Source organism: Salvia hispanica, chromosome 2, assembly GCF_029641045.1.
Source record: "Salvia hispanica isolate PSC_SH4W2 chromosome 2, Shi_PSC_v1, whole genome shotgun sequence".
NCBI lineage: Eukaryota > Viridiplantae > Streptophyta > Magnoliopsida > Lamiales > Lamiaceae > Salvia > Salvia hispanica.
Genome location: NC_142693.1, coordinates 6,348,729 through 6,375,396, shown reverse-complemented (window position 1 = coordinate 6,375,396; position 26,668 = coordinate 6,348,729). Strand labels below are relative to the sequence as shown.

Here is a 26,668-nt window from a genome sequence, read left to right as displayed (position 1 = left end):
AATTTGAACTTGTTAATTAAGACACAATTAATGGAGTACAAAATTTAAAATATCTTTACTGTTTTGAAACTTGGACCAGTAGTTTGGGCCTCACCCATTAAGCTGATAGACCACCCTTTATATTGTCAGGGATATAAATTTGGCTATTAACCATAGCAATTATTTTATTACTATTCCTTTAGTTATAAATTTATATAGTAAGTAATGGAGTATTATATTTCAAACCGTTGATGAAAAAAAAATTTGCATGACCCAGCTTAGCCCACTATCTAAATGGGTCTGGGTTGAGTCTGAATTTATAAAAAGAAATTCAGTCCAACTCGCTTCAATGGTGGGCCTGAGCTGGGCCGGGCCCCAAGCTGATTGGCCCGAGGCATGCCTAGGCTCGGTTGGGTTGGGCCGTCCCAACCATTTGACAACTCTACCCACCCTTTATATTGTTAGTAGTAGTATTAGTTAGTGAACAGAGAGAAAGAGAGAGGTTCTCAAAATATATCTTTCACTATTGTCACTAGGAAAACATTACATTGAACCAAATGTAAGATAGTAGTACTAATTAGTAAAGACAAATAGAATCATCCAATCCAGCAGCAAAAGAAAGAACTTAATAATTCTTGATAATCCTCTAATTGTAGTAAAATGTAGACATGTAGTTCAACAAGACAAAAATGCAAAATAAAGAAGGGAGCTGCAGAAAGGCCATAATAGCTTTTTACATAGTAAAAATCTATGTAGTTCTACTAGTCACTCTTTTAATCATTCCCAGACAGTTGTCTTTAGGCCTTGTGTGCGGCAGGTACATAACCGGACTATCAGGATTGGCTCGATCGAATCTGTGATCAACAAAGCGATTGTAAGAGCCATGTCACAAAAATATTCCAAGACGAACAACGGGTGTTTCATGTTTATGTGTATACTCACTCGTAGTTGAGAAGGAAATGGTGGAGGAAGATTGAAACTTCAAGCTTGGCTAGATCATTCCCGGGGCACAATCTGCTTCCACCTCCAAATGGAAGGAAATTTCCCGCTTTTGGAATGAAGTCCTGCACATATCAAAGGATGTAGAACTATTATGTTAAAGAGTTGTTGGTTGTCAATAATAAAGACAATGGCCTCAATGAACACTCACATCCCATCTCGAAGGATTAAACTTCTTCGGGTCGGGCCATGTCTCAGAGTCGTAGTGAACGCTCCTAAACCACACCAAGACCTTCCACCCTTTCGGAATGGTGTAACCTTTGCATATAAACACAAATATGGGAAAATTAGTTATTTTTTCTAGTTTCTTTGCAAAGATTTCCAAGAGATAAATGTATTGTTTAATTACCACAAACAGAGACATCTTTCTTTGCTTCTCTAAAGACCATCAACGAGAAGGAAACTACGCGAAGCGTTTCATCAATAACCTTATTGACATAATCCATCTTTCTGATTTCTTTCAGTGTCAAGCCTTTCTGATCAGAAGGCCTATTTCTTATAATCTCCTCTTGCTCAGCCTGAATCAATGTTACTCATTAGTATATCCAATCATTACCAAATAAGTTGAAAAATCTTTGTAGTGAAAAGGAAACTTACCTTAGCCTTGTTGAACATGTCTGGATTCTGCTGTAAGAAAAGGGCAGCCCACATAGTTGTGTGCCCTGAAGATTCATGCCCTGCATTCAGATACATAATCAAAATATCAACAATCCCTTCATCATCCAATCTTCTACCATTCTCATCCTCAGCATCCAACAGAGCATCCATCATGTCTCTCCTCGGCCGCGATGGATCCTCCTCTCTCTCCGCCCTTCGCTTACTCACTATAGCACTCAGCACAGCCACAAGCCGCTTTCGTGCCTAAAACCATCAACCCCAAATCTAAGCCAACCAGCAATTAAAACTTCAAACAAAAAACGAGCAAACGCATTACCTTAAGCGCGTTATGGTAAGCAAACCCGGGCACATTGATGGCCATGGCTCGGACTCCATAGTTTAAAGCGGTGTACTCCTTCTCCAACACCTCCCTCACGTGCTCGCCCTCCGAGCTCAAGAAAATGTGCATGATGATCTTGAAAGTGAGCCTTCTAAGCTCGGTTAAGAGTTCGATTTGTCCCATGTTCTCCCATTTCTCCAAGGCTACGATGACATTCTCCTCGATGTATTTCATGTACACGGTGAGTGCCTCAAAGCCGTTGACAGGGGCGGCCGTCAACTTGCGCAGCCATTTGTGTTCTTGGTCCGGGATGGACACAAATGACTTCCTTCCCATGAGTTCCTCGGTTGAGGCGGGCCACCCGGGCTTGAACCCGTCGTCGTCATTTAGTACACGTCGGCATGCTTCCGGGGTTGTCACGATGATGCTAGGGTGGCCAAACATGTACACCTTGTACATCCCCGTGCGCCCGAATCTGATTTATCACACGTGACATGTACTGATGAAATCAAGCTAGCAATTATAATTATAATTATAAATATTATTATGAGCACACACATTTTTTTTTATTGATAAATGAACATAAATTTAAAGATCGTCGTCATTTAGTACACATTTTTTTTGTATTAACACAGACCTGTGAACAAGGTCTGAGACAAAGGATTCGGGATTGTTGGACTTGAAAGATCTGAGGAAAGACCACATGTTACCAATGAGAGGCAAACCCAAGTCACCAGGAGGAAGTTCATATCTTGTTGCACCTAATTTGCTTTCATATAACCAGAAATTTATCTTTCTAGCCACCCATCTCACTATCAAAAACACTAGAAAACACCCCACCAACAATCCCACCCCCATCTTAATTCAGAAAATCAAGACAACTGATACCTCTTTTATATCCAATGTAACTATATATAGAGGAGGGAATTAGGAGGTAAAATCAAATGAGTATAGATTATTTTGCAGTTGTAAAACAAGGCAATATGTGATAAATTTGTGAGTATGAATACATCATCACTCCAGAGGAACTGGATTAAACTGCTCATTAATACATATTTCCTTGAATTTAATCGTGGAATGATTTGATTTAAGATACATAGAAATATTATGGAAAAATATTACTAGTATAAATTTTGAATTTAGGCCTTCATCGTTAAAATCATGGATCTGGATCTGCCATTATATGAACCCATGACAATAACTTAGTATGATGATTAAATTTGGGCATGAGACCATCTATTCGAGACTTCGACTCACAAGTTTAGAAAGGAGGTCATGATGTAAAAATGATCCCAAGTTTTTAAGTTAAATGTATAAAACGATTTAATTGTGTAAAATAAAATAATTTAAGATTATATATAGTCATTTTCTCTTTTTGAAGATATATCAATAATTTTCTGTTTCCAAAATTGGTGAATAGTCATAAATGAAATTTTCAAAACTTGCCCAATAGTTGACTACAAAATTACTACATTCTGGTTAATATTTATTTAATCATTCACAATCACAGTCCTCCAGTAGCCATCCCATCCTCTCACAACCCTCCAATTTAATTATATCTAGAGCGAAAATTTATACTCGGGGGATGAGAAGAGTGAATAAATGAAATGCAATAAGTAATACTTCATCCGTTCTAGATAATTCGTCCCAATTTTTCATTTTGATCTGTTCCACATAATTTGTCCCATTTCACTTTTACCATTTTTGGTAGTGGACCTCATATTCCACTAACTCATTCCTACTCACATTTTATTATTCCCTCCGTCCGCGAATAAGAGTCTCGGTTCACTTTTACCATAAATGGTAATAGGGTCACACCTTCCACTAACTCATTCCACTTACATTTTATTTAAAACTAATATATACAAGGGACCCCTATTCCACTAACCTTTTTCCACCCATTTTTCTTAACATTTCTTAAAATCCGTGTCGCCCATGAATGGGGCTCCTAATGGCGGGCGGAGGGAGTATAAAACTAATATATACAAGTGGGACCCCTATTCCACTAACCTTTTTCCACCAATTTTTCTTAACATTTCTTAAAATCCGTGTCGCCCATGAATGGGACTCCTAATGGCGGGCGGAGGGAGTATAAAACTAATATATAAAAATAGGACTCACGTTCCATTAACTTTTCCAACCCACTTTTCATTACAATTCTTAAAATCCGTGTCCGGTCAAAGTGACACGAATTATCCGAGACGGAGGGAGTATATATAGAGTTGAAATAAAAAAAAATAAAAATAAAAATAGAAACAAAAATGGGATAGCGCCCGCTCGGCACGCAATAGGCGCCGAGCAACCACCGAGCGGCGAGCGGCCATGCCCTTCCCTGCGGCGCCCCCGAGCCATCCTCCGGCCCTTCGCCTCCAATAGGCGCCGACGGGCGACGGGGGTGCCGTCCACACGGCGGCGGGACGGGCGCCCCTGTTATGAGTGCTATTATAGCAATTGCTATTTTTACATATGAATGTCAATATCTGTTGTTATCTAAAAAAAAGTGTTATAATGATATCACATTAGTAGTACCTTACTTGCGTAAATATATCAGTATAATTCCCAACAATTTTGAAAGAAGATTTTACTTGATTAATTTAATGTCTAAAATTCATGGTAATGAACATATTGAATATACCAACTCAAACTGCATGTATTTAATAAGTATATTGAACAATTATCATTAATGGCCATGACTTGTTTATTCATTCATGTTAAGATTTATATTGAATATTTGAAACTCAAATCAACGCCAAATAAAACTCATCATATATATAGCTTTGAGATGAATTCTTTTATTGAACAATCAACATATGCTAATAATTCCCATGAAGTTCCACATGCAACACCTGAATATTATTTTTCTTTCTTTCAACTACATTAAAATGATGGATCGTAGTTGAAGAGATAATTACAAGTAGAAATTCAAGTTTGAGCAGACACCCTTCTTATCCTTCCTAGGCAGTTGTCTTTTGGCCTAGTATGTGGCAAGAACATCACCGGGCTATCAGGATTGTCGCGCTCCAACCTGCATTACAAATTTTCGAGCTTTTGTCGGATGAAGATTCTATGTAACCAGTATGAAAATAACAGCATAACTTACTCATAGTTGAGAAGAAAATAGTGAAGGAAGACTGCAATTTCAAGCTTGGCTAGATCATTTCCAGGGCACAATCTGCTTCCACCTCCAAAAGGCATGAAATTCCCAGCTTTTGGTGTGAAATTCTGCACATGTTAATTAGGGTTTTCTCTCATTTTTTTTCTACTACGTCTCTTACATATATATATGCAATAGATTGAACACTCACATCCCATCTCGAAGGATCAAACTTCTTCGGTTCTGGCCATGTTTCAGGGTCGTAGTGAACGCTCCTGAACCACACCAGAGCTTTCCATCCTTTCGGAATTGTGTAACCTATATCAAATTAATCACCACAAATTCATTCCTATATTGTTTAAGATGTTGTGTTTTTTCATTAACATGAATTACATACCACAAACATTGACATCTTTCTTTGCCTCTCTAAAGACCGACAGCGAGAATGTGACCACACGAAGCGTTTCATCGATAACCTGCCGAAGCACAAAACAGATTAGGAAACCAATCATAGAAATTTGTTATCAAATAAGAGGCATACCTTATTAAGATAATCCATTTTCCGTATTTCTTCTAGTGTCAGACCTTTTTGCCCTGCTGGTCTTTTCCTCACAGTTTCCACTTGCTCAGCCTGAAATGTCATTCAATCATATTCACTGCTAAAACTAGTCATTAATAAAGGAAATACTAGGACTTTTTACTACCTTAGCTTTCTCAAATGTATGAGGATTCTGTTGTAAGAAAAGGGCAGCCCACATAGTTGTGTGCCCTGAAGATTCATGCCCAGCATTCAGATACATAACCAAAATATCAATGATCTCTTCATCATCCAATCTTCTACCATTCTCATCTGCAGCATCTAGAAGGTTATCCAGCATGTCCTTGTTCGGACACGACGGATTCTCCCTCTTTAGTGCCCTCCGCCTAGTCACTGCCCCTTGCAATACCGCTACAAGATTCTTTCGCGCCTGAAAATCCAGCAGAAAATGTTACAGACCAAACAGGATAACTCATCCCAGAAGAAAGAGAACTCATTTAGTCTATAAATGCCAGAAAAAGCACCTTAAGCGCGTTGTAATAGGAAAATCCGGGGAGATTAATGGCCATGGCCCTGACTCCATAGTTGAGCATGGTGTAGTCCTTCTCCAACGCCTCCCTCACGTGTTCTCCCTCCGAGCTGAGGAAGATGTGCATTATGATCTTGAAAGTAAGGCGGCGCAGCTCAGTCAAGAACTCGATCTGTCCCATGTCTGCCCAGCTGTCAAGGGCTGTAACGACGTTTTCTTCGATGTATTTCATGTACATGGTCAGTGCTTCGAAGCCATTGATGGGGGCGGCCGTTAGCTTGCGCAGCCATTTGTGGTCGTTGTCGAATATATTGGCAAAAGACTTCCTTCCCATGAGATTGAGAGTGGAAGTAGGCCAGCCGGGCTGGAACGCGTCATCATCTGTTAGAACTTTCCGGCATGCTTCTGGGCTTGTCACGATTATGCTCGGATTTCCGTACATGTAAGCCTTGTACATACCCGTGCGCCCAAACCTGCATGTTTGTGTCTCGTATTTTACTTCACTAAGATACGGAATCCCGTGTTTTTACTACTACATCGGTATATCAGATGTAATCGTGTATTTTTCATTTATGCGTGGCGACTCTGATCCTTAGCTTATCAATTAAGTTGCACTTTATCGTTATGTAATTTTGTGTTTTACTTCACCGGTATACATATATGATCGGGTGTTTGATATGTTACATCTATGTCATGTAGTAATGAAATGTGACATGATCACATGAAGATGTGATAGGACTCGCATATAGTATAATTTTTTCTTAAATAACCGACAAATGAAACATAGGCAGAATCAAATAAAATTGGATGCAACAGTGGTAACGTGGAAAGAGAGCAGCATGCTTTGTTATAATACCAGTTGTTAAGGTAGATCATGACAGGGACTATTAATTATCTCTTAAAATACTAAGTAAACCATTTTTGACCAGCAAACTCTACACGCCTTCTGTCCCCTATGAAAGATATTCCATTTTGATTCGACATAATTTTCTCTTTTCAAAAAAATTAGTAGAAAAAAACTAATCATATTTTTATATTTTAATTTTATAATAAAATAACTCAAATGAAATAGGTAATTGGTTGAATGCAGTAATAAAAGTGAATGGAAATATGAAAAATTTATAGAGGATGAAGGAATATTATATAATTATACGTGGATCATTATTTTCAATAACACTTGTTAAAGTAGATGAAGGTGGTTTTTTGGTTCGGTAAATAAAATAATACCAAGATATAATCTAGGATTGAGTGGTGAGATTTTTTAGTAATCGGGGGTTAGTAACTAATTATCCCATAATTATCAATTTAGGATTGAGTTGTGGGATTGAATCTTATGAACCAAACACACTACATATTTAATCCCGGATACAATCTTGCAAACTGAACACTCCCCGAAAGGGACTATTCATCTTACTCTTAAAAAAATACAATAAGTGTACCATTGATTCTATATGCCATGATGCAAGTTTAGATCAAAACACACTCTTTTATCAGTTTGATCAAAACAAATGTAGTTTCTTGATTTCAGAAAAAGTTATACCCCTTTTTTTAGACAATAACGGCTTGCAACAAGTTAATGATAAAAAAATTATTCAGTGTGTGTGTGTGTGTGTGTGAAGTAAGAAGAGTAAACCTGTTCACAAAGGTGGCTAGGAAGGATTCAGGATTGGGAGACTTGAAGGCTTTGTTGAAAGAGAACATGTTTCCAAAGTAAGGCCAGCCCAAATCACCAGGGGGCAATTCATACCTTATGTGGCTAGCTAGGTTCTTCTCGTACAACCACCAATTCATATTCTCAACCACCCATTTCAATAAAAATACACCTGCACAAACAATACCCACAACTACTATTTCCATTCCCATACCAAATCCTAAGATTTAATGAGAGAGAAGAGAAATATTAAATTCAACTACACGGTCTAGCTACTCCCATCATAAGTCATCTATATATATGCACAAAGCGAGAAGAATAGTGCTTCCGAGTTGAATATTTTGTTTAATATAATAACGAATTAGATTTTTCGGACTAAAACACCCTCAGGCCATATAAGGGTATTTTTGTCACTCCATTATATTGCTGACGTATGATTTCTGCCTATGTCAACAACTTCTTATATGATTTCTTAATAAGTTCGGTACTTTATATGTGATTAAAGTTTTGTCATTATTTACACTTTGTAATTTTTTATACTAATAAGATTCATTATTATCTGGGGATATTTTTTTGTCAGGGGTCTGTGGTGCAACAACCGTAAAGGTTAGGGACCGACTAATGACGTAGTTCAATCTTTAAATAATCAACAATTTCGTTGAAAATCATGTGTTATCCAAGATTGTGGCCATTTATTTAATTTTAAAAACTTATTAAATTAAATTAAATTAATAATAATAATGACTCAGCATCTCTCTATCCTTCGCACGCACACGATAACACATGGAAAAGACTTGAAGGGCACTAAGCCACTAACACAACACCCCAAGCACACCATTCATTATTTTATTTTTTTCAATTGCTTTTTATTTTATGGAAGTTATAATAAGCTCCATGATCTTTTTGTATCTGATCATTTGTGCCTGCAATCACAAACAAATTCTAAATACACAGTATTAAATTGTATGAAATCCTCACAAATAATGGAATTTCCTTTCGATGTTGTGTTCCATTAGACACATCAATTCCACTCATGCATATTGATCAGTCGACATGATCAGGTGGGACTCATTAGCTTTCTAACCATTAATGGAAGCCCAAAATATGGGCCATTTACGTATCTCCATTTTTTAATTTTACTTGAGAAAAAGTGATTTAGGTTTTAATTTGAGAATTAATGAGAGAGAGAGAGAGAACCAATGAAAAGTGAAGGTGTTATATGATTGATGAATTGCAAGGTTTAATGCTGACTAGTGACTGCATTATTTAATTAGGGAAATTAAGGAAAAAGGGTGCTAAGCTAGATCTAAATATGATATAATATAAATGTGCTTGGATTAATTAATAACCATGTGTTTGAGGAAATGTATTCGGATCTTTCATGTTGTAATAATTTATGATTAATCCCTTCGATGCCAGCTTCTGTTCTTGCTCTGGTGTATTATTTAATCCAACTCCAAGCAGTTTGGCTTTTAATTTACAGTGACAGTCAAATTATTCAAGTTGGAACTAGGAAAGGCAAGATAATAATTAATCAAGTGGAGTAATACTTGTATTAGGTTATTACATTACTACTGGATTAAGATCAAATTAGGGATAAACATTTCACTTCATAACGACGTTTCACAATTTTCTCCTTCTAGAAATTAAAACTTATGCTAAATTAATAACTTAAAGAATTTAACAAATAACGAAACTCCTATTTTTATAAATTAATTGTCTGATGTATTGTTGGAAAGATCTCGGTGATTGGTCACGAGTATCTCGTCATATGCTAATTATTAATCAATGATCCATTCTTTATGTATTTTACGGTAAATAATTCCCTTGTGTAGGATCCTCTAGCTTATTATATAATTAATGTAAAATGACGCAATATATATACTGATATAAATAAAAAGTACTACTTTTAACATGGCATCAGAGATAAATCTCAAAAAGATTTCATCATAGCCCGAATACCGTTTCTCGGCCAAGAGGCGGCAGCCGCAAACCTGCAAGATGGCATATGAAGATGTTAAAATTGACAATCCAAATCGATTACGAACCAACAAGAATGTTACACTTTCGGTGAAACTGAATAGAAGAAATTATCCATTCTGGGCAAATGTTTGAATCTTATCATCAAACACAAGCTAGCAATATTCTAGATTTTGATCAAGATGAAGACATGTTAGAGGACATTAAGTGTGGCTAAAATATACACAAGTCATGGTTAAAGAGGGAGAGCATTCAGTAGAACGACCAAAAGCCAAATATAACCGATGTTCGAGATATATTGTGGCTAAACCAAACAAGCATGCACATCACCATTGTGGAAACACTGTACAACATGCTTGGAAGCCGGAAATTCAACCAAGACCATTTAAGGGAAGCATTGGTTAAGATGCTTATCCTTGACGAGCTACCTTTTAGATGTGTTGAGCGAGAAGGTTTTATCCTATTTACAAAAGAAGCTCAACCATTGTTCAGATCCCGAGCAGAGATACTATCAGAGAGGATTGTGTGAAGATGTACTTAACACAGAAGTATCTGAGGAATTTCTTCGGGTTAAAAGAAATGGGAAGAGTGTCACTTACAACTGATAGTTGGACCGGCTGCAATAACACAAACTTTATTTGTGTCCCAGTGCTTTGCATCGATAGCTCATGGAATATGCACAAAAAACCATTGGTTTCTCAAAGTTCAAAGATCTATCATTGCATCGATAAAGGTAGCGATTGCAAAAGCAAGATCTTCACCTTTATGACTATTGATCTTTGAAAAGCCAATGATTTTTTTGTGGAGATTGAGCTATCGATGCAATGCGTTGTGACATAAATAAAGTTTGTGTTATTGCAGTCAGTCCAACTATCAGTTATAAGTAACACTCTTCACATGCCTTATAACCCAAAGAATTCCTCAGATACATCTTTAGTGTCAAATACATCTTCACACAATCCTATGTCTGCTCGAGATTTTGAACAATGGTTGAGCATCTTTCATAAATACTTCTCGCTTAACACATCTAAAAGGTAGCTTGTCAAGGATAAGCATCTTAACCTCAGAAATGGTCTTGGTTGAATTTTCCCGCTTACCAAGGATCCTGACTCGTCCGAGTTAAGCACTGTCTGAGACTCGTTTAATTCATGCTTCTTCACGCATGTTGTACAATGTTTCCACAATGGTGATGTGCCAGGCTTGTTTGGATCAGCCGCAATATATCTCGAACATAGGTTACATTTGGCTTTTGATCGTTCTACTAATGATCTCCCTCTTTAACCAAGACTTTTGTACTCCTTTCGTCCTTGTGTAGTAGAGGCATTTCTTTTCGGCACGGGATTTAAGAAAAATTATTTTAAATGAGTAAAGTAAAAGGAGAATAAAGTAGAAAGGAAAAAAATAGAGAGATGAAGAGAGAGTAGAGTATTTTTTGCCAGAAAAGGAAATAACTCAACTACAATGAAACAACCCAAAACGGAATATTACTCAACTACAGAGGGATAGAGGGAGTATATTCTAGCTCTGGTTTTCTGTTTTTTTTGGTTCAATTTTATTTCGGTCTCCGTTAATGTAGGATGTAGTTCTTCAACTTCAACATCCTATAACATGTCTTCATCTCGATCAAAATCTGAAATATTGCTAGTTTGCGTTTAATGATAAGATTCAGACTGCCACAATTCACAATGAATTGTTAATAAATAAGTTACACATAAACACACTATACACACACTGTACACATACGTAATAACTATAAGTTACAATAAACACATTATTCACTACACACACACACACAACACATACACACACAGAGCACATATACAAGCCGAAAATTTCATATTTGCACAAATCTAAAATAACATTTAAATTTACTTGGTTCATCAAGGAGCTAAAATATTTTATTTATAAAAAATGAAATTACAAGTTGGCTGTGAGAAAATGGCATGAATCAACTTAACTTCACATGCATGGTGGGGAACAAGTTGGGAATATGCTTGATGTTGTCTGCGACCCAGAAACCTTAAACCCTACCAGTGTGGCCCTTTTTCGACACAAATCACTTCTTTTTTATCAAGCACCGAATTCTGTGGCATATCTATAAAAAATTGTCAACTACAAATACATAGATTTTTAATGGTTTTTCACATCCCACACTTTTCAAGAATGGAAATATTGCAACTTTTGACCTCTACAAGTGCCCAAACAAGAATGATGTCAGTGTTTTTCTTGAATTCACTCCCCATTTTAGATTATGCTGTTCTTGATAGGAAAGATATCAAAATAAAAGTTAGCAACTGTTGTAGTGTGGGTCACCCTAGAGCACAAAAAGCATAATATAACATGAACTCTCTGAAAATCGAGTCAATTATCATGTACACCGGGAACAAAGCCACTATAGTGCCTGACTATATCAGCTTAAACGGTAAAAAACAAGGACTGTACGAGATCAAACGCTATGTCGACACAGACCAACAGAGTAGAGACAATAATGCAACACCATCATTTCCTGTCACTGAGCATCTAAGTTAACCTATACTCAAAAATTCAAAATCAAAAATAAATTCAAGCAAGAATCACCTACGCTACTTAAATTAGCACTCGCAAGTTGTAAAAAGATTAGTTCCGAATATACCAAAAAGACAGCCATTACAATTTTATATAAACAGTTAACAAACAATAACTCAGGGTTCACAATCACAAGGAACAAGGAAGTCAAGTAAAAATTTTAAGAGCTAAAGACAACTATGACAGAAGGATAAGATGTGAAAATATGGCTAGCAGGTGCAGTGAAGAGATGGCATCAATCAAAAGTTACCAGGGATACAATCAAATTGCAATAATCAACAAGAGATAGAAGAGATGCTCACTTGCAGTATTTGAGGAAAGGAAGATATACAACACGCCGTCTCAAAAAGAAGAGGAACTGAAAGTTGTGTATGGAAAATCTTCATCCGCAAAAGAAGACTACACGATGACTGTGGCATGAACTGAAAATTAGTCATTCAAGACTTAGACACCAGACTCAATAGCACTCAAGCTGAAAGCTCTCAAAAAACAAATAGACCCTTCAATGTGGCCTTTAATCACTTGAAATTGATGCTTCATCTTATTTGCAGATTGAGGCAGTTTCTGATCAAGGTAGTAAAAGAACTCCAGCCATGTTAAGTTTCAGGCTTGACCAAGGAATCACCATATGAACATTCTCGAAAAGAAAACAAGCATCGCATGAGACTAGACGATGACTCTCCTATAACCTGAAAATTACTAGTTACATATTCATGTAGCACAAAATACGATATTGCCAGCTGGTCATGGACAACACTTAACACGTAAATGAGCTGCTAAAGGTCGGCGATAGCAAAACAATATATTTATAATCCTAAGTGCAGTGAGATTTTCACATTAATCGCGACGCCCATGGCTTCACCAGTATTGAATAAAAAATACATCTAGGAGAAAATCAGAATCAGATTAGAGGTCTAAGGTATAGAGCTCACAGACATGTGAAACATTTCATAAATGATTTTGGACATACATGACCCTATATTTGGTTTATCACCGAAACGATCTTTTATTTTCTCCGACTGGATTCTCACAGATAAATCCATTGGAAATTGATGGAAGGCACAAACAAAACTTATTCGTGACTAGAAGTTTGAAAGTATGACTGCAGTAGGAGTAGAAGCCAAAAGACAACATTTTTGCAGCGATGGCTGCCATTGCCACTGCCTACTTATGCAGTGTACATGTCTGAATAATTTTACAGTATAAAGATTTTAAACATGAGACAGTATATCTATCACCATGGCAGTCTTAAAATGGTAACAGTTTAATAAAGCGTTAAATACACTGAAGCCCCCTGCAGTAAGGGATTAAATTCAGTCGTGTCTGTTGTCCAGGCTAAGGATGAGGTTGCCCGGGCAGGACTGGTTGGACTTTCATATTTGAAGATGGTGAAGATGATATGGACATCAACTTAGACCTATATATCTCATCTTCATCATGCCTATGAGGTTTGACTACATTCTCCTCTGCTTTACTTTTAGGTGACATTTTAGCAGTTAGATCTGGTGCTCCATATGAAATTGCAATTAGTGACTCACGAGTCGCATCCTCAGAGGCCTTCTCCCCAGATTCTTTCTTATCCATTGTTAGTATTCTAATCCCTGTCATGCCAACGTCTTGAATTTGAAAACATGAAGATCAAGAAAATCTGAAAACTTAAACCTGAACGTGTAGTGCAGTAGTGCTACTTGGTAAACAAGCAGAACGTAGTTCACTTGACATACAAAAATAAGCAATAAATTTTCAGGTCCCATAACCGGAACAAGGATGAATAGTATCATGATTCACGCAGCATTTGCCACTCAAAATCTCAAGCAATGGTGTTGATAAAAATGTGCAGAAACTTTCAAAATCTACCATTGTCTGCAAATGTATATAAAACTTTATATGCATAGTGTCTGTTTTTATCTTAACTTAGTTTCACCATAGCAATGATTTTGTTACAAGGCATCAGATAGTGCCTGCAGTAGATTATGATTGCTTAACAATCCTTTATTCAATACTAATCTAACTTAGAAAGGAATAAGTTCATACAAAAACGACAAGTATGTCGTTCAATCATATAGGGGATGTTCGCTTTGCAAGATTGTATCTCAGGACTAAATATGTAGTGTGCTCGGTTTATGAGATTCAATCCCACAACTCACACAACTCAATCCTAGTTGGATGATCATGGGATAATTAGTCATACCCAACCCCTCCAAGTAAAATAATCCCATAACTCAATCCTAGATTATATCTTTGGTAATATTTTATCTAGGAAACCGAACACCGCCATAGTATATCGCTCAATCACATATAGAGACAAGGGTATCGGCAACCTATCTACAAAAAAACTCTTCCAAAAATGAATTAAACGCTAAAATTAATTGAGAATCGTAATTATTAGATGCAACAGAGCCAAATTAACAACTACCTCTTGTTCCTAGAAAAAAGCAATTTTAGATTACACAACGTATAAAATTGACTTAAATCTGAAATTTTGAAGATGAGAAAACAATAAGCCAAACAGAATAACGGCACCGTCGCAGCCAAGTCAACCAATAACCAAAATTCTCGGAAACATTCAACAATAACTACTCCTTCTGCATAAAAGATTATAAACTATAACCTGCTTGCTTGTGTATGGATGGATGAATCTTTGGTTGGTGTCGAAGCAGATAAACGATGGCGGCTCGAATGGTTTTGATTTTGATTTAATAAAACCGAATTTCGTCACATGGAAAATGACGGTTAAATTAGAGACATCGGATTGGCCCAATTCAGATTATGGATTGATATGGAGTAGTTATTAAACATTATTGAATATTGATAATTGTTTAACTTTTACGAAAGAAAGTAAGTGAAAAAAAAGATTAAATGCTAAGTCTTATTTTTATATAATAATTTTATAATAGACTATGAGTGAGTTTGATGGTCCTTCTATCAAAAATAAAAATATAAATTAAATATACGATGATCCAAAACGATAAAATCTCTCATTATTATGTAAACGATGATGCATTGTGAAATATTATAAGATGTAATGTCTTAAACACCGAGTTGTGAAAATGTTTGTATAATTGAGCTTATATAAGCTAGAAATGGAATTTTGATTTAGACTATAAAAACTTTAGTCAGGGAGAGAAATTTATAAGTTTTAAAAGTTATTTTATACTACTAGCTTGTAAAATATTTTGAACCTTATTTTATCAATCAATTCTCAAAAGTCCAGTAATTACATAGAAATTACTCTACTTTTGAAATTGGGCCAGAAACGCATAGTAATGCTATTGGACTACGAAGTTCCTACAATAGCCCAATTATTCATTAAACTTCTCAAGCAATTTTATAAAAATCACTTCACAAGTTTTTGCTGATAAATAACAATTCATAAATATTGACATGATAAACAAAAAACAATAATTTACACAATCTAGCACCGCCAAGAGATATTACTTTCCCACATAAAGCTTCTATTGATTACAAACATTTGTGTGGTTTGAATCTAGTACTAAAATATACTTCAATAAATTTATATTCAGATCTACTGATATTTTGTAGATAACCATAGAATTGCTTTATAGTAATGTGCAAAAACAGTCACTTGTCTAAGAATCGACAAGTAGTATAGTGGAATTGAAGAGGTCATTTTCCAAGTAGTTCAAGTATTTAATCTCACTTACTCAGCTTAGCTGCATTTTTAGTTGGAATTTAATTGTGCAAACCGATTTCTCGAATATCTTAAATATATCAATTGTGAATTGGTTGGAGGATAAACCTTTTCTTTTTCAATTCAAATTTTAGAAGTGTCATTTTTAACCTTTATTTAGAAGGAAAACTTATTTCCATTACTCACATAAAACTTATACTAATACTGTCATAAAAGATAATTGAAATAGAGAATCCTATTGTAACCTAATATAATCTACCTTATCTTAAAGAAAGAAGACAATAGTCCAAGACAAAGGCAACTTTCACTAAATACACTTACCTACATTAACTCCACTAAGTAGCAACACAGTATTGGATACATATACATTTACTTAAGATATTTATGAAAATTGCTCAAATAACCCTCTACTTGGGCGAGTGGTTTGGCGATTAAAGCCCACCTAGTCGGGTCCATCTCTATGGCCCTGCAAGTCTCGTGCCACCGGATGGTTGAGCTTCTGGTTCCCAACCGATCGGGTCTGAGGCGTTGTCCTTCCAAGGATCCCAGACCAAGTGGTGGACGAGGTGTCACTTCCGGCTTGATATGTCCTCGAACGCAACTTGTGATTCATATTAAGTATCGAGTTCTATCGACGAAAGTACATTAAAGTGAATGCGACCGAATTTCTCTCTGTCTTACTCATGATAAAACACATCACTTTTTAGAAATATTTTCTCTTTTAGAATAGAATATGTCTTTCTCTATTCTTATTCAGATGTTTAATTTAATTTAATTATTTTGAATAAAATAGACGGGGTATAAAATGATAGGGATGAAATTCCAGATATTTGAAAAATAAAACTGGAATTCTCCACATATGGAAATAAAGGTGTGACATGAATTTTTTACCCACTTTGCAATTCTTTTGCTTAAAATACTATCGCCTTTTCCCCAACCCACACGCACTAAAAAGTACTGTTTTCACACATAATGAGCACACAGCTTCTGCAATATGAAAATGCAACAACAGTTTTGACGCACAAACAACCAAACCTCTCTCTCTCATACTCTACCCGTCTCTCTCTTCACGTGCCAATCATCGACTTATCATGTCATGTGACGCCTCCCTTCCCCACTGACTCCCTTCACTGCTCTCGCTCTCGCTCTTGCTGCTGCAATCATCGCCCTCAATTCCTCCTCTTGCTCTTGCTTCCACTCATCAAGATCAAATTTTTAGCCCTTTTCTCGAAACCCATCGCCTCTGTATCAAAGAGTGAGTTAGTGGTTGAATGAGAGCACGCTCAAGATGGGCTGTTTGCAGTCCAAAACTGCCAATGTCCAGTCTCCTGACCAAGAGCCGTCGCAGCCCGACTCTAAACCAGATCTAGGTACTCTCCCTCTCTCACTAAATGTGTTGCGCTGTGCATGCTGATTGCTTTATTAGGATGGATTTGCTGTTGCACACGTGAGATTTTTAGTGATTAATTGAGCTAGTTTTCTAAAGTGCTACGAAACCTATGGCACATCTAATATTCCGTTATTAATTCCAATTTGGGAAATTTTCTAATCGCTTGCTTGTTTTTGTCATGGTAGACGCCTGTTTGATTGGTTAACTGCCTTAGGGTTTGTTGCCAATTTGGTGTTGTTTGTTCCTTGCATTTTGTCTGTATTACTTCAATGCATCTTAAATTACATTTTAAGGATTAAATTTAGAGCTTTCTTGAATTTAAGCAACGATTATTGTTAATTTAGAGGTATTCTCGTGATTGGGTTTTTTCTTTGCGTAATGTTGCTGTGAGTTTTGGGGGTTTTGTTTTGAAATTATAATTGGATACTGATGAAGCAAATGGGGACCAAGTAGATCCAGATCAAGTGCCTGCATTTAAGGAATTTGGGCTTGCTGAACTACGGGCTGCAACGAATGGTTTTAGCAGTGAGCTTATTGTTTCTGAGAGTGGAGAGAAGGCTCCAAATGTTGTTTATAGGGGTAAGATCCGAAGCAACCACCTAGTTGCGATCAAACGCTTCTCAAAGCAGTCATGGCCGGATGCCCGACAGTTTATGGTGAGCTTTTCACTTTTGTATGCTAATAAGCTTTCTATTCTTTTTGCATAGGCTTCTTGCTTTTTTGATGTCTTGATTATCATGGGATCATCTCCTGGTGTTATTTTTAGATTGACTGATTTTATTGCCCATGTCATTTTGAATTGTAGAAGGTTGATGTACATTTTTCAAAGGCATTTGGTTCTGATTTGCATTCATGTATGTATCCATGCTCTGCAGGCATCTGTTATAACAGGGATTTCCAGATGGTTGTAATTTCTCATCAATTTCCTCTAAATTTTGTGGTTACCCAAGGAGATGTTTTGCATTTGCTTCTTCTCTTTCTTTTGGTTAATTTATTTGTAATTACTGGTAAAGGTGAATCTAAAAGCCTTCATTCTTCTTTAAAAATACTTGAGGGGATCACTGTCTCAAATCGAATCATGCCTAATTGGGGGCTCATAATGTTCCTGCTTATTATTTTTCTTCTACTTTATCTTATATCAAAAGGTTTATTTGATTAAAACAACAAAAAACTGTTTAGATTTAATAGTGCTCTTTATGCAACAAATTTTCAGGCGGAAGCTGCTGGAGTTGGGAAAGTTAGACACAAGAGACTGGTGAATTTAATCGGATGTTGTGCCGAAGGAGATGAACGCCTATTAGTAGCTGAGTTCATGCCCAATGATACCCTCTCGAAGCATCTTTTTCATTGTACAGATATTCTTCACTTTTGTCTCTTGTATTTGTGAAGATTTAGAGCATGTTGTGTCTCTAATAATTTTTTTCTCTACTCAATTGAGTGTATACTTTCTTGTTTCTGTGCAGGGGATAAACAACCTCTGCAATGGGAAATGCGCGTTAGAGTTGCTTACCATATTGCACAAGCTCTAGATCACTTGACCGCTGAAAACCGAAAAATTTATCACGATTTGAATGCTTACAGAATTCTTTTCGATGAGGTACTTGTGCAAACATATGTCAAGTGAAAGGATTTAGCCTGCTCAAAGTGTTGCTTGCTCTCTCGATGCATGCTCTCAATATTGTGTTGCTTTTGTGACCTCTTATACTGGTTTATTGAAACAATCTGTTCCAGAAGCTTAGTCTTTCATCAGGAATATCTATTCTATACTTAGAATTTGCTATCTCATCTTTCAGCAATATTTCTTCTGATATGGAATTAGAAACAATACTTTGAAAGAATGGAAAAATGCAATAGAGAATTAAGTATAGCACATGTTTTGTTACTTCTCTAATAGCGTGGCAATTTAATTATTTATCTAAAAATAAGAAATTGCTTATTTTCAAGTGCTTAAATCTTCAGAATACTTGAAGCTATACCAGATACAGATAACCTTCAGTATCCTCCTTTGTCGTGAACATGGTGCATCATAAGATAATACCTTTATGTCAGAGGTAACTGTAAAATGAAATGTTTTTGTCGTACTGACTGAACAAACTTGGGATGATACAGGAAGGTGACCCCAGGTTATCCAGTTTTGGATTGATGAAAAACAGCAGGGATGGGAAGAGCTATAGCACAAATCTAGCTTATACTCCTCCTGAGTTTTTGCGCACGGGTACCTATATTTTCCTTTTCTTTTCAAATTTGAGAATCTGTCTCCCTGGACTATGTGTTTTTTCAGATTTTCTGTAGAATAGTTTGTATGTGGACTTGGTCGGAAGTTACTGACTAATCAAAGTTATCATTTGGCTCGCATGCTAAGAGTAGCCAACCTCCCAAGTCATTAGTTACACACCTTGAGCCTTGTGGCATGCCATGGTTTATCTGTAACTCATTACTTTAAGAGGTTCAAGATTTTGTGTTTTCTTCAATAATTATTTTAAAAGCTTTGCTGCACGATCGCCATCCAAGGAGATGAATGAAAAAAAGAATCTCAGATTCTTCTAATCTCGACATTGGGAAGATGTAAATTTCTGTAGTTCTAAATGACATTTAGTAGGCGACAGCTTTAGACGAATGGAGTCCTGTTCTGTTTCACTCTTCTAAATAATAATTGGTTGTCGCATAATTTCTTATCATCCTAGATATTTCTCTGCAGTATGTTGATTAGTTCTCTAGGATAATTATGAAACTGAATTTTAGATGATTTTTTACTATTAGTAACATGGAAAACTGGTTCATACAGATACTACTGGGGTTAACATTTGCAAACTGGCTGCCTGTATAGATTTGCAAGCTAGTGCATGTAACAATCATGTAACCACAATATGTCAATCCAATACCAACTTCTGTAATTCTTTCATACTCCATTCTGAACCTTTGCTTGAAGATAATACTGTGCTCTCTTGCTACAAGCTTTATGGTGAAAAATCCCATCCCAGAAGTTTCTGTAGATGCACATAAGTTGTCTCTGTTTGATATCTATCCCTATGTAATGACACGTTCCTTGCTCTGTTCTTTTAACTTCTTCAGGCAGGGTTATCCCAGAAAGTGTGATATACAGCTACGGAACTGTTCTGCTGGACCTCTTGAGTGGAAAGCATATCCCGCCTAGCCATGTATGGTGCATTTCATACCTTATCTTGTCTTATATATTTAAAGGAGTATCAGCCTATTTCTTCTTTACCTTTTAATAGTTAGTGTTCGTATGGCTTAATCTGAAATCAATAGTGCACATATGTTACGATGCATATTCAAATTCCACTCACTGAATTAAGAATCAGACCCTAGTGATTTTTTTTCTGAAGCTGCTGATGATGAGAAGTGACATTTTTTTTTTTGCTTTTACACCTTTTTAGATGATTAATGGTTCTCCTGTTGCAGGCCTTGGATTTAATAAGAGGAAAAAATGTTTTGTTGCTGATGGACTCATCTCTGGAAGGACAATATGCTAATGAAGATGCTACGGCATTGGTGGAACTTGCGTCCAAGTGTCTTCAGTATGAGGCCAAAGATAGACCCGAAGTCAAGTTTTTACTAACTGCTGTCACGCCCCTTCAGAAGCAGGAGGTAACGACTATGTTTCCTGATTGAGAGCTGCATCAGTTCTCCATTGATTTTAGTCACGTCATATTCTTTCTCCCTTAATGTTCTAGGCTGCATCTCATGTGCTGATGGGTTTGACAAAGACCACCCCTGTTACTCTGCCTACCATGCTCTCGCCTCTTGGGAAAGCTTGCGCGAGAATGGATCTCACTGCTGTACATGACATTCTGCTCAAAACGGGCTATAAAGACGAAGAGGGTGCTGAAAATGAGGTGAGCAGTTCATATTATTCTAGTGAAATGAATCGACAAATCTGCAACGTATAATTGTCTGACACTGAACCGGCAGTGCCTTTCTATGTTCTCATGTGTAATTTTTCCACATGCTTCCTTACATCATACTTTTAATTGGTGAAGCTCTCATTCCAAGAATGGACGCAGCAAGTTCAAGATATGCTAAACACGAAGAAATTTGGCGATATAGCATTCAGAGATAAGGATTTCAAGGGTGCAATTGACTACTACTCCAAGGTACGTCTGACCTCAACACTGTTTCACATATCATCTTATTAAATTGTCTGCCTTTGTTTAATTCATTCATTTCATTCTACTTGATAATCTGCAGTTGGTGTCAATGATGTCTGTTCCATCTGGAACGGTGTTTGTGAGGCGTGCCCTCTCGTATTTGATGATAGGGCAGCCGGAGTTGGCGCTGAGGGATGCTATGCAAGCTCAGGTTTGCTTGCCCGAGTGGCCAACGGCCTTCTACGTGCAGGCTGTAGCCCTTTCTAAGCTCGGGATGGAGACGGATGCTCAAGACATGCTCAACGACGGAGCCTCCTTCGAAGCCAAGAAGCTAAATAGCTGGCGCAACTAGTTTATGTTATGTCACACATATCCACCTGGCCTAGCTCGCCAATCTGATTGGCTCTGAGCAGTTTCTTATGTATCAAAAAAAAAATCCAAACTTGATTTAATAGGATGTTCAAGATTTGGGCGATGAAATGTTTAAGAGATATTTACAGAGAGAAAATGTGTGTAAATGAGCTATTGAGGCCTAGTTTTTAGTGGGTGCAATTTGTATCTACATGTGAAATATTTTGCATCTTGTTTGGTCTCAACTTTACTACCATTATACTGTACACTAGAATTTCACATTTTCCCACTTTATAATATTTGATGTAACATAAATGTGGAGTATTTTTGTTGAAAAAAATTACTAATAATGTAAATGAAATTGAGAAAATGCGAAGTGAGTCAGAAATGAGTGTCTACCATACAACTTGGAGACAAGAGGTTAGGCGAAAAGGTGAGTTGTGTTATAGTGGTGGGAAACATAATGGTGTATACTATTTGTCTATATTCAGAAATTTTATGGATTCAAGAAATATGATCCATTCATTGTTTTATTTCTTGGTGTGTTCAAAGTTGGTGTGTGTTTGTGTTATGTGATTTGATGAGACACTTCTTTTTTTGCTTTTGAAGCCCAAAGTCTGAGTTTTTCTCATGTTAATGATATACAATTGAAAACTAAATCCCAAACACAAATAATGTACCAACTACCAAGAAATTGATGAGTTAATAATGGGTAGCTGATTCTACTAAAATGTTTTATATATACTTCAATCAAATGAGTACCAATATTTATCTATGTATCAATTGGTGTTTTAATGCTCAAATTAAATACTATGCAAAGTTGTTGTTCGGTTGGCACGACGTACGACCATCCATCTAAGATTAAGTTTTGAAATTATTTTAGTTAGAGGAGAATAATTATAATTATCATATGATATCTAGAATTAAGAAATCTCATGATCAACCATAATATATTTAATTATGAGATATAATCTTGCAAATCGAACATTCCAGATTATTGTGTGACAGTACTTTCACCACTGCGTATCATATTAACTGAAAAGACATAATTCAAATAGCTAATAAATTGAGATAAGGCGAGATATCCTGAAAATTTTCACCACTACGTATTATATTAACTGAAAAGACATAATTCAAATAGCTAATAAGTTCGAGATAAAGGCGAGATATCCTAAAAAAAATGGTAACATACATCATGTCTCTACGACTATTTTTGCCTCTCACAATTTAGATATCAATCTCCCAAGTCTTACGCCGCCTTAACCACTGTCTCGTTTATATATCTGATATCTCTCTTCTCATCTCATAATTAAATTCGTGGAGTAATTGATTTTAATGCCAACTCTTTTTACAGCATCACTGTATCAGTATATTCAGAAATTAATATAGTCCAATCCCTAATCATTGTCACACAGCCACCACGGCCGCCACAAAAGAAGATATGCACTCACTGCTTACAACATAAATTGACGGCCGCCATTTTTTGTTTTCAATTTTCCATTTTAATAGCAGCTTCTTAAATTTGACTCCACAATGTGTCACAACTACTTATAGTAGTAGACCACATTCATCCATTCTTATCCTCTTTCAGAAAATATGAAAATTCGAGAAATACACAGAAAAAATAATATCTTCAAATTCCAAAGAGTGTTGTAACGATTAGTATGATCGAAAAACTAAATTACAAAAAGTTACAAGAAAATTCAGATTTCTTTTTAGCTCTTTGAAATTAAAAATACTAAAGAGATACAAAAAAAAATCTTAATTTCGAAATAAGTTTCAAAATTACTATAATTAAGTCCTTAATTATCTGCAGAACATATACGAAAAAGTTGAGAATTAGGTCTCAGCCAATCGTCTTTTCAATTGTTGAAATTAAAGCTAAAAATATATTCGCTAAATAATCATCTTTTCAATTGTTGAAATTAAAACTAGAAATTCATTCGCCAAACAATCAACATCAACTCTACTTTAGAGATATTACGAAATCTTCCAAAATCCACCATTTATATATTTATAAACCGAGCGTGATTATCAACTAATTAGCGTTTATCATTTGATGATTAATGATTATGTCATCCGTATTTAAATTAAATTCCAAATCCTCTTAAATCGCCCCAAAATATTAGGTGGGTGTTATTATATTTCAATTTTGCTAACTACTACTCCCTCTCTCCCTCAAATTTTGTCCATTTTTCTATTTTCGTTTGTCCCACAAAATTTATCACATTTCACATTTTATCATTTTTTTTAATAGATCTCACATTTCGTTAACTTATTTCCATTTATATTTTATTATAAAATTAATAATTTAAAAGTAGGATTCACTAGCTATCAACTTTTTTCAACTTAATTTTCCATTATTTTTTAAAATTAGTATCCTGTCACAATATTTAAGGAACGGAAGGAATATTATTTAATTGAACCGTAATTAGTAAATTAAATCAAGTAGTGGAGTTTGATATAATTAAAAAATATGAATGGTGGGTGACAGAGTGATAAGCTCTAGTGCGCAATCCACATACACAAATTTATCTATAATCTGTATATTATACTGTAAAAATGATGAACTGTATGTCATATGTTATAAAATAACTCAGATAGTTGCATCTGCTTATCTTTATATGATTTATTTTGGACTTGTTTTGGCGTTGATAAGACGTGCCTAATTTGAATACGTGCTATTACTTTTCAATTTCGTTTTCACTTTGAAATTAGATTAAAAAAAGTCAAGTTGAATTTGAGGTCTAACATACTTGTTTTTAGTCTGTGACAGCTGATCTCGACATTTACGATATTAACACTTGTTTTAGCACATTATTTACGTGATATTACAACTTTTTTGACTATGATATAAGCTTTAGTAAAATTCATAGTATTTGGACAACTTTGCAACTCATTAATTGCTGTTGTCATATTTATACAGTTATCAATTTATCATAGTCTCTAAATTTATTAATATTGTCGGTATTTGTCTCATATGAGAAGATCTTTTCTCAAATGATTGACTCTAACTCTAAAATATATTGTTTTCAAGTCTTTATTTTAAGAGGTATAATCTTCGTATACAAAATATAAAAGTATATGGATAAACTATACGTTGCCTTTTTTGTTTTATTCTTGCGGATACTAACTTATTCAAAAACAAATAAAGTTATTGGAAAATTATAAATTTTGTTTAAATTCAATTTTGTCTCGTAACTTTAAGGGCGTCTATAATAAGAACCTTAAAATCAACTAAAAAATTAGTCACAATCCATTTTTCATGTTAGTATTTTTAATTTCTTCAAAATCTACCACAATTTATATTTTCTATGTTTTAAATTCCCTTTTCATGTTTTTAAGTTAGCAAATAAAATAAATTAAATTACAAAATAACATAGATACTCGTATAAAAGGCAAACGTTTGATATAAGTAATAAACTATGCAACAGTTCATTCGCTACATATGATAATCCCCTCTAGGGAGATCATGGCATAATGGTGAAACGAGAAGTTTGAGATCAAACATTCAAAATTTCTTGTATTTTCAGCGTCATTAATAATACAATATATATTACAAATTATAAATGAATCAAGATTTTTATAGAAAAGTACAGTGGTGTCGTGTTCAATATTATTTGTCGTGCCATAAACAATAAATTAAATGGAAAGATGTGGCAATAGCTAAAAATCCAAATGGATTCTAATTTTACGCCTAACATAACTAGGATTCCCAGTACTTCCCCTATCATGTTAAAAATTTAACATTTTACTTTTTGGATTGCGATCCTAAAATTAAAAACTTTTTTTGAATTATTTCATTAAAAATAAAATATTTTTTAAAATAAAAACAACACGCTCTCTAATTTTATTTTCTCTTATTCTTTTTACTAACTCACAAAATAACAATAAATAAAATTCAGTGCTGAAAATCAAATATTTCATATCTATTGAGGCGGAGAAATATTATTTATGTATACTTGTTTTAAATTTTATTATGGTTAGCTCACATTCTAATACTCCTATTTTATTAGCATCGAGATTCGACAACTTAGGTAAATACCACATATACACAAAATTACGCCTAAAATGATGAGATATGGGATTATTCGCATCGAAAATTAATGTAGAAATATCATATATATGTCACAAAATAACATATAACGTGATGAGAAATAAACATTTCACTCTGAAGGCACCCATTAATGGAATCCAAATAGAGGTGACCTGTGTGCATATTTAAAGGCCATATTTAATGGTATACTTTAATATGGGAGTTAAAAAATAAAGTAGGCATTTAACTTTGATGGTATTTTAAAACCAATCTCATTTTTTATTTTTGAGTAAAATATACTCCCTCCATCCCATTAAATATGCAATATTTGTTTTTCGGCACGTAATTTTATGTAGTGTTGTTTTGTGAGTTAATGGAGAGAGAGAAGAAAAAGTAGAGAGAGTATTGTTACCTTTTATAGAAACGTTTCATTTTTAATAGGACAGATCAAAAAGGAAAACGTTTTATTTCTAATGGGACAGAGATAGTACGTATTTTTAGATTTACATTAAAACAAACTCAAATCATGTTTTCAAATTTTGTGAGTAACGATATAGAGAATATTATTTTAAATTTGAATTTAGTGTATATGGTTAAAGATATGACATTTAATGCGTTGAAACTAATTAATATTCCTTTTCTCCCAACAAAAATGACTTTACTTTTAAACGATAATACAAGATTTTAAGAGATGTTATTTGTGTCTTAAGTGGTGAAAGAAAAAAAACCATACTTTTTTATATATTGATGTGAGATAGAATTATTTTTTTTAAATACGCATTTTTTATGTGACAAAATAAAATAAAAGTGTGACATCTATTATGGAACGGAGCGAGAAACGTTACACGATACAATGGA

The 26,668-nt window shown here is 35.1% G+C and overlaps 4 protein-coding genes across 4 annotated transcripts; 1 reads left to right on the top strand and 3 right to left on the bottom strand.

Moving 5' to 3' along the window:
- Window positions 1-653: 653 nt before the first annotated feature.
- LOC125202734 (ent-kaurenoic acid oxidase 1-like) lies at window positions 654-2,374 on the bottom strand. The gene is made up of 6 exons (XM_048101179.2): window positions 1,913-2,374; window positions 1,576-1,839; window positions 1,328-1,496; window positions 1,130-1,236; window positions 922-1,043; window positions 654-833 (listed from the first exon to the last, which is right to left on the bottom strand). Exons 1-6 carry the CDS (start codon window positions 2,372-2,374, stop codon window positions 728-730), a joined length of 1,230 nt encoding a protein of 409 aa, XP_047957136.2. The 3' UTR covers window positions 654-727.
- Window positions 2,375-4,669: 2,295 nt separating this feature from the next.
- LOC125202130 (ent-kaurenoic acid oxidase 1-like) lies at window positions 4,670-7,981 on the bottom strand. Its single transcript, XM_048100472.1, has 8 exons — window positions 7,710-7,981; window positions 6,072-6,549; window positions 5,714-5,977; window positions 5,551-5,640; window positions 5,407-5,485; window positions 5,221-5,327; window positions 5,016-5,137; window positions 4,670-4,940 (listed from the first exon to the last, which is right to left on the bottom strand). The coding sequence occupies exons 1-8, from the start codon at window positions 7,937-7,939 to the stop codon at window positions 4,838-4,840; spliced, it is 1,473 nt and encodes a 490-aa protein (XP_047956429.1). The 5' UTR covers window positions 7,940-7,981; the 3' UTR covers window positions 4,670-4,837.
- A 5,405-nt stretch (window positions 7,982-13,386) lies between these two features.
- LOC125201967 (uncharacterized) lies at window positions 13,387-14,987 on the bottom strand (the record flags this gene model as incomplete). The annotated part of the gene is made up of 2 exons (XM_089063419.1): window positions 13,387-13,888; window positions 14,888-14,987. Coding segments are annotated over 2 exons (381 nt in total), but the record flags the coding sequence as incomplete, so codon positions are not given.
- Window positions 14,988-16,914: 1,927 nt separating this feature from the next.
- LOC125201232 (serine/threonine-protein kinase BSK2-like) lies at window positions 16,915-22,006 on the top strand. The gene is made up of 10 exons (XM_048099261.2): window positions 16,915-17,294; window positions 17,750-17,970; window positions 18,528-18,663; window positions 18,778-18,911; window positions 19,424-19,529; window positions 20,387-20,472; window positions 20,738-20,923; window positions 21,010-21,171; window positions 21,316-21,429; window positions 21,524-22,006. Exons 1-10 carry the CDS (start codon window positions 17,213-17,215, stop codon window positions 21,773-21,775), a joined length of 1,479 nt encoding a protein of 492 aa, XP_047955218.1. The 5' UTR covers window positions 16,915-17,212; the 3' UTR covers window positions 21,776-22,006.
- Window positions 22,007-26,668: the final 4,662 nt, after the last annotated feature.

Excerpts from the sequence above, each read along its gene's own strand:
- LOC125202734 (XM_048101179.2), bottom strand. The coding sequence starts at position 2,374 with ATGTACAAGGTGTACATGTTTGGCCACCCTAGCATCATCGTGACAACC. Across the intron at positions 1,497-1,575 it reads ACATGTTCAACAAGGCTAAG|GCTGAGCAAGAGGAGATTAT; the intron begins GTAAGTTTCCTT and ends ACATTGATTCAG. Across the intron at positions 1,044-1,129 it reads TTAATCCTTCGAGATGGGAT|GACTTCATTCCAAAAGCGGG; the intron begins GTGAGTGTTCAT and ends TGATATGTGCAG.
- LOC125202130 (XM_048100472.1), bottom strand. The coding sequence starts at position 7,939 with ATGGGAATGGAAATAGTAGTTGTGGGTATTGTTTGTGCAGGTGTATTT. Across the intron at positions 6,550-7,709 it reads CTAGCCACCTTTGTGAACAG|GTTTGGGCGCACGGGTATGT; the intron begins GTTTACTCTTCT and ends ACAAACATGCAG. Across the intron at positions 5,328-5,406 it reads GAAAGATGTCAATGTTTGTG|GTTACACAATTCCGAAAGGA; the intron begins GTATGTAATTCA and ends AATTTGATATAG.
- LOC125201232 (XM_048099261.2), top strand. The coding sequence starts at position 17,213 with ATGGGCTGTTTGCAGTCCAAAACTGCCAATGTCCAGTCTCCTGACCAA. Across the intron at positions 17,971-18,527 it reads CGGATGCCCGACAGTTTATG|GCGGAAGCTGCTGGAGTTGG; the intron begins GTGAGCTTTTCA and ends ACAAATTTTCAG. Across the intron at positions 18,912-19,423 it reads ACAGAATTCTTTTCGATGAG|GAAGGTGACCCCAGGTTATC; the intron begins GTACTTGTGCAA and ends GGGATGATACAG.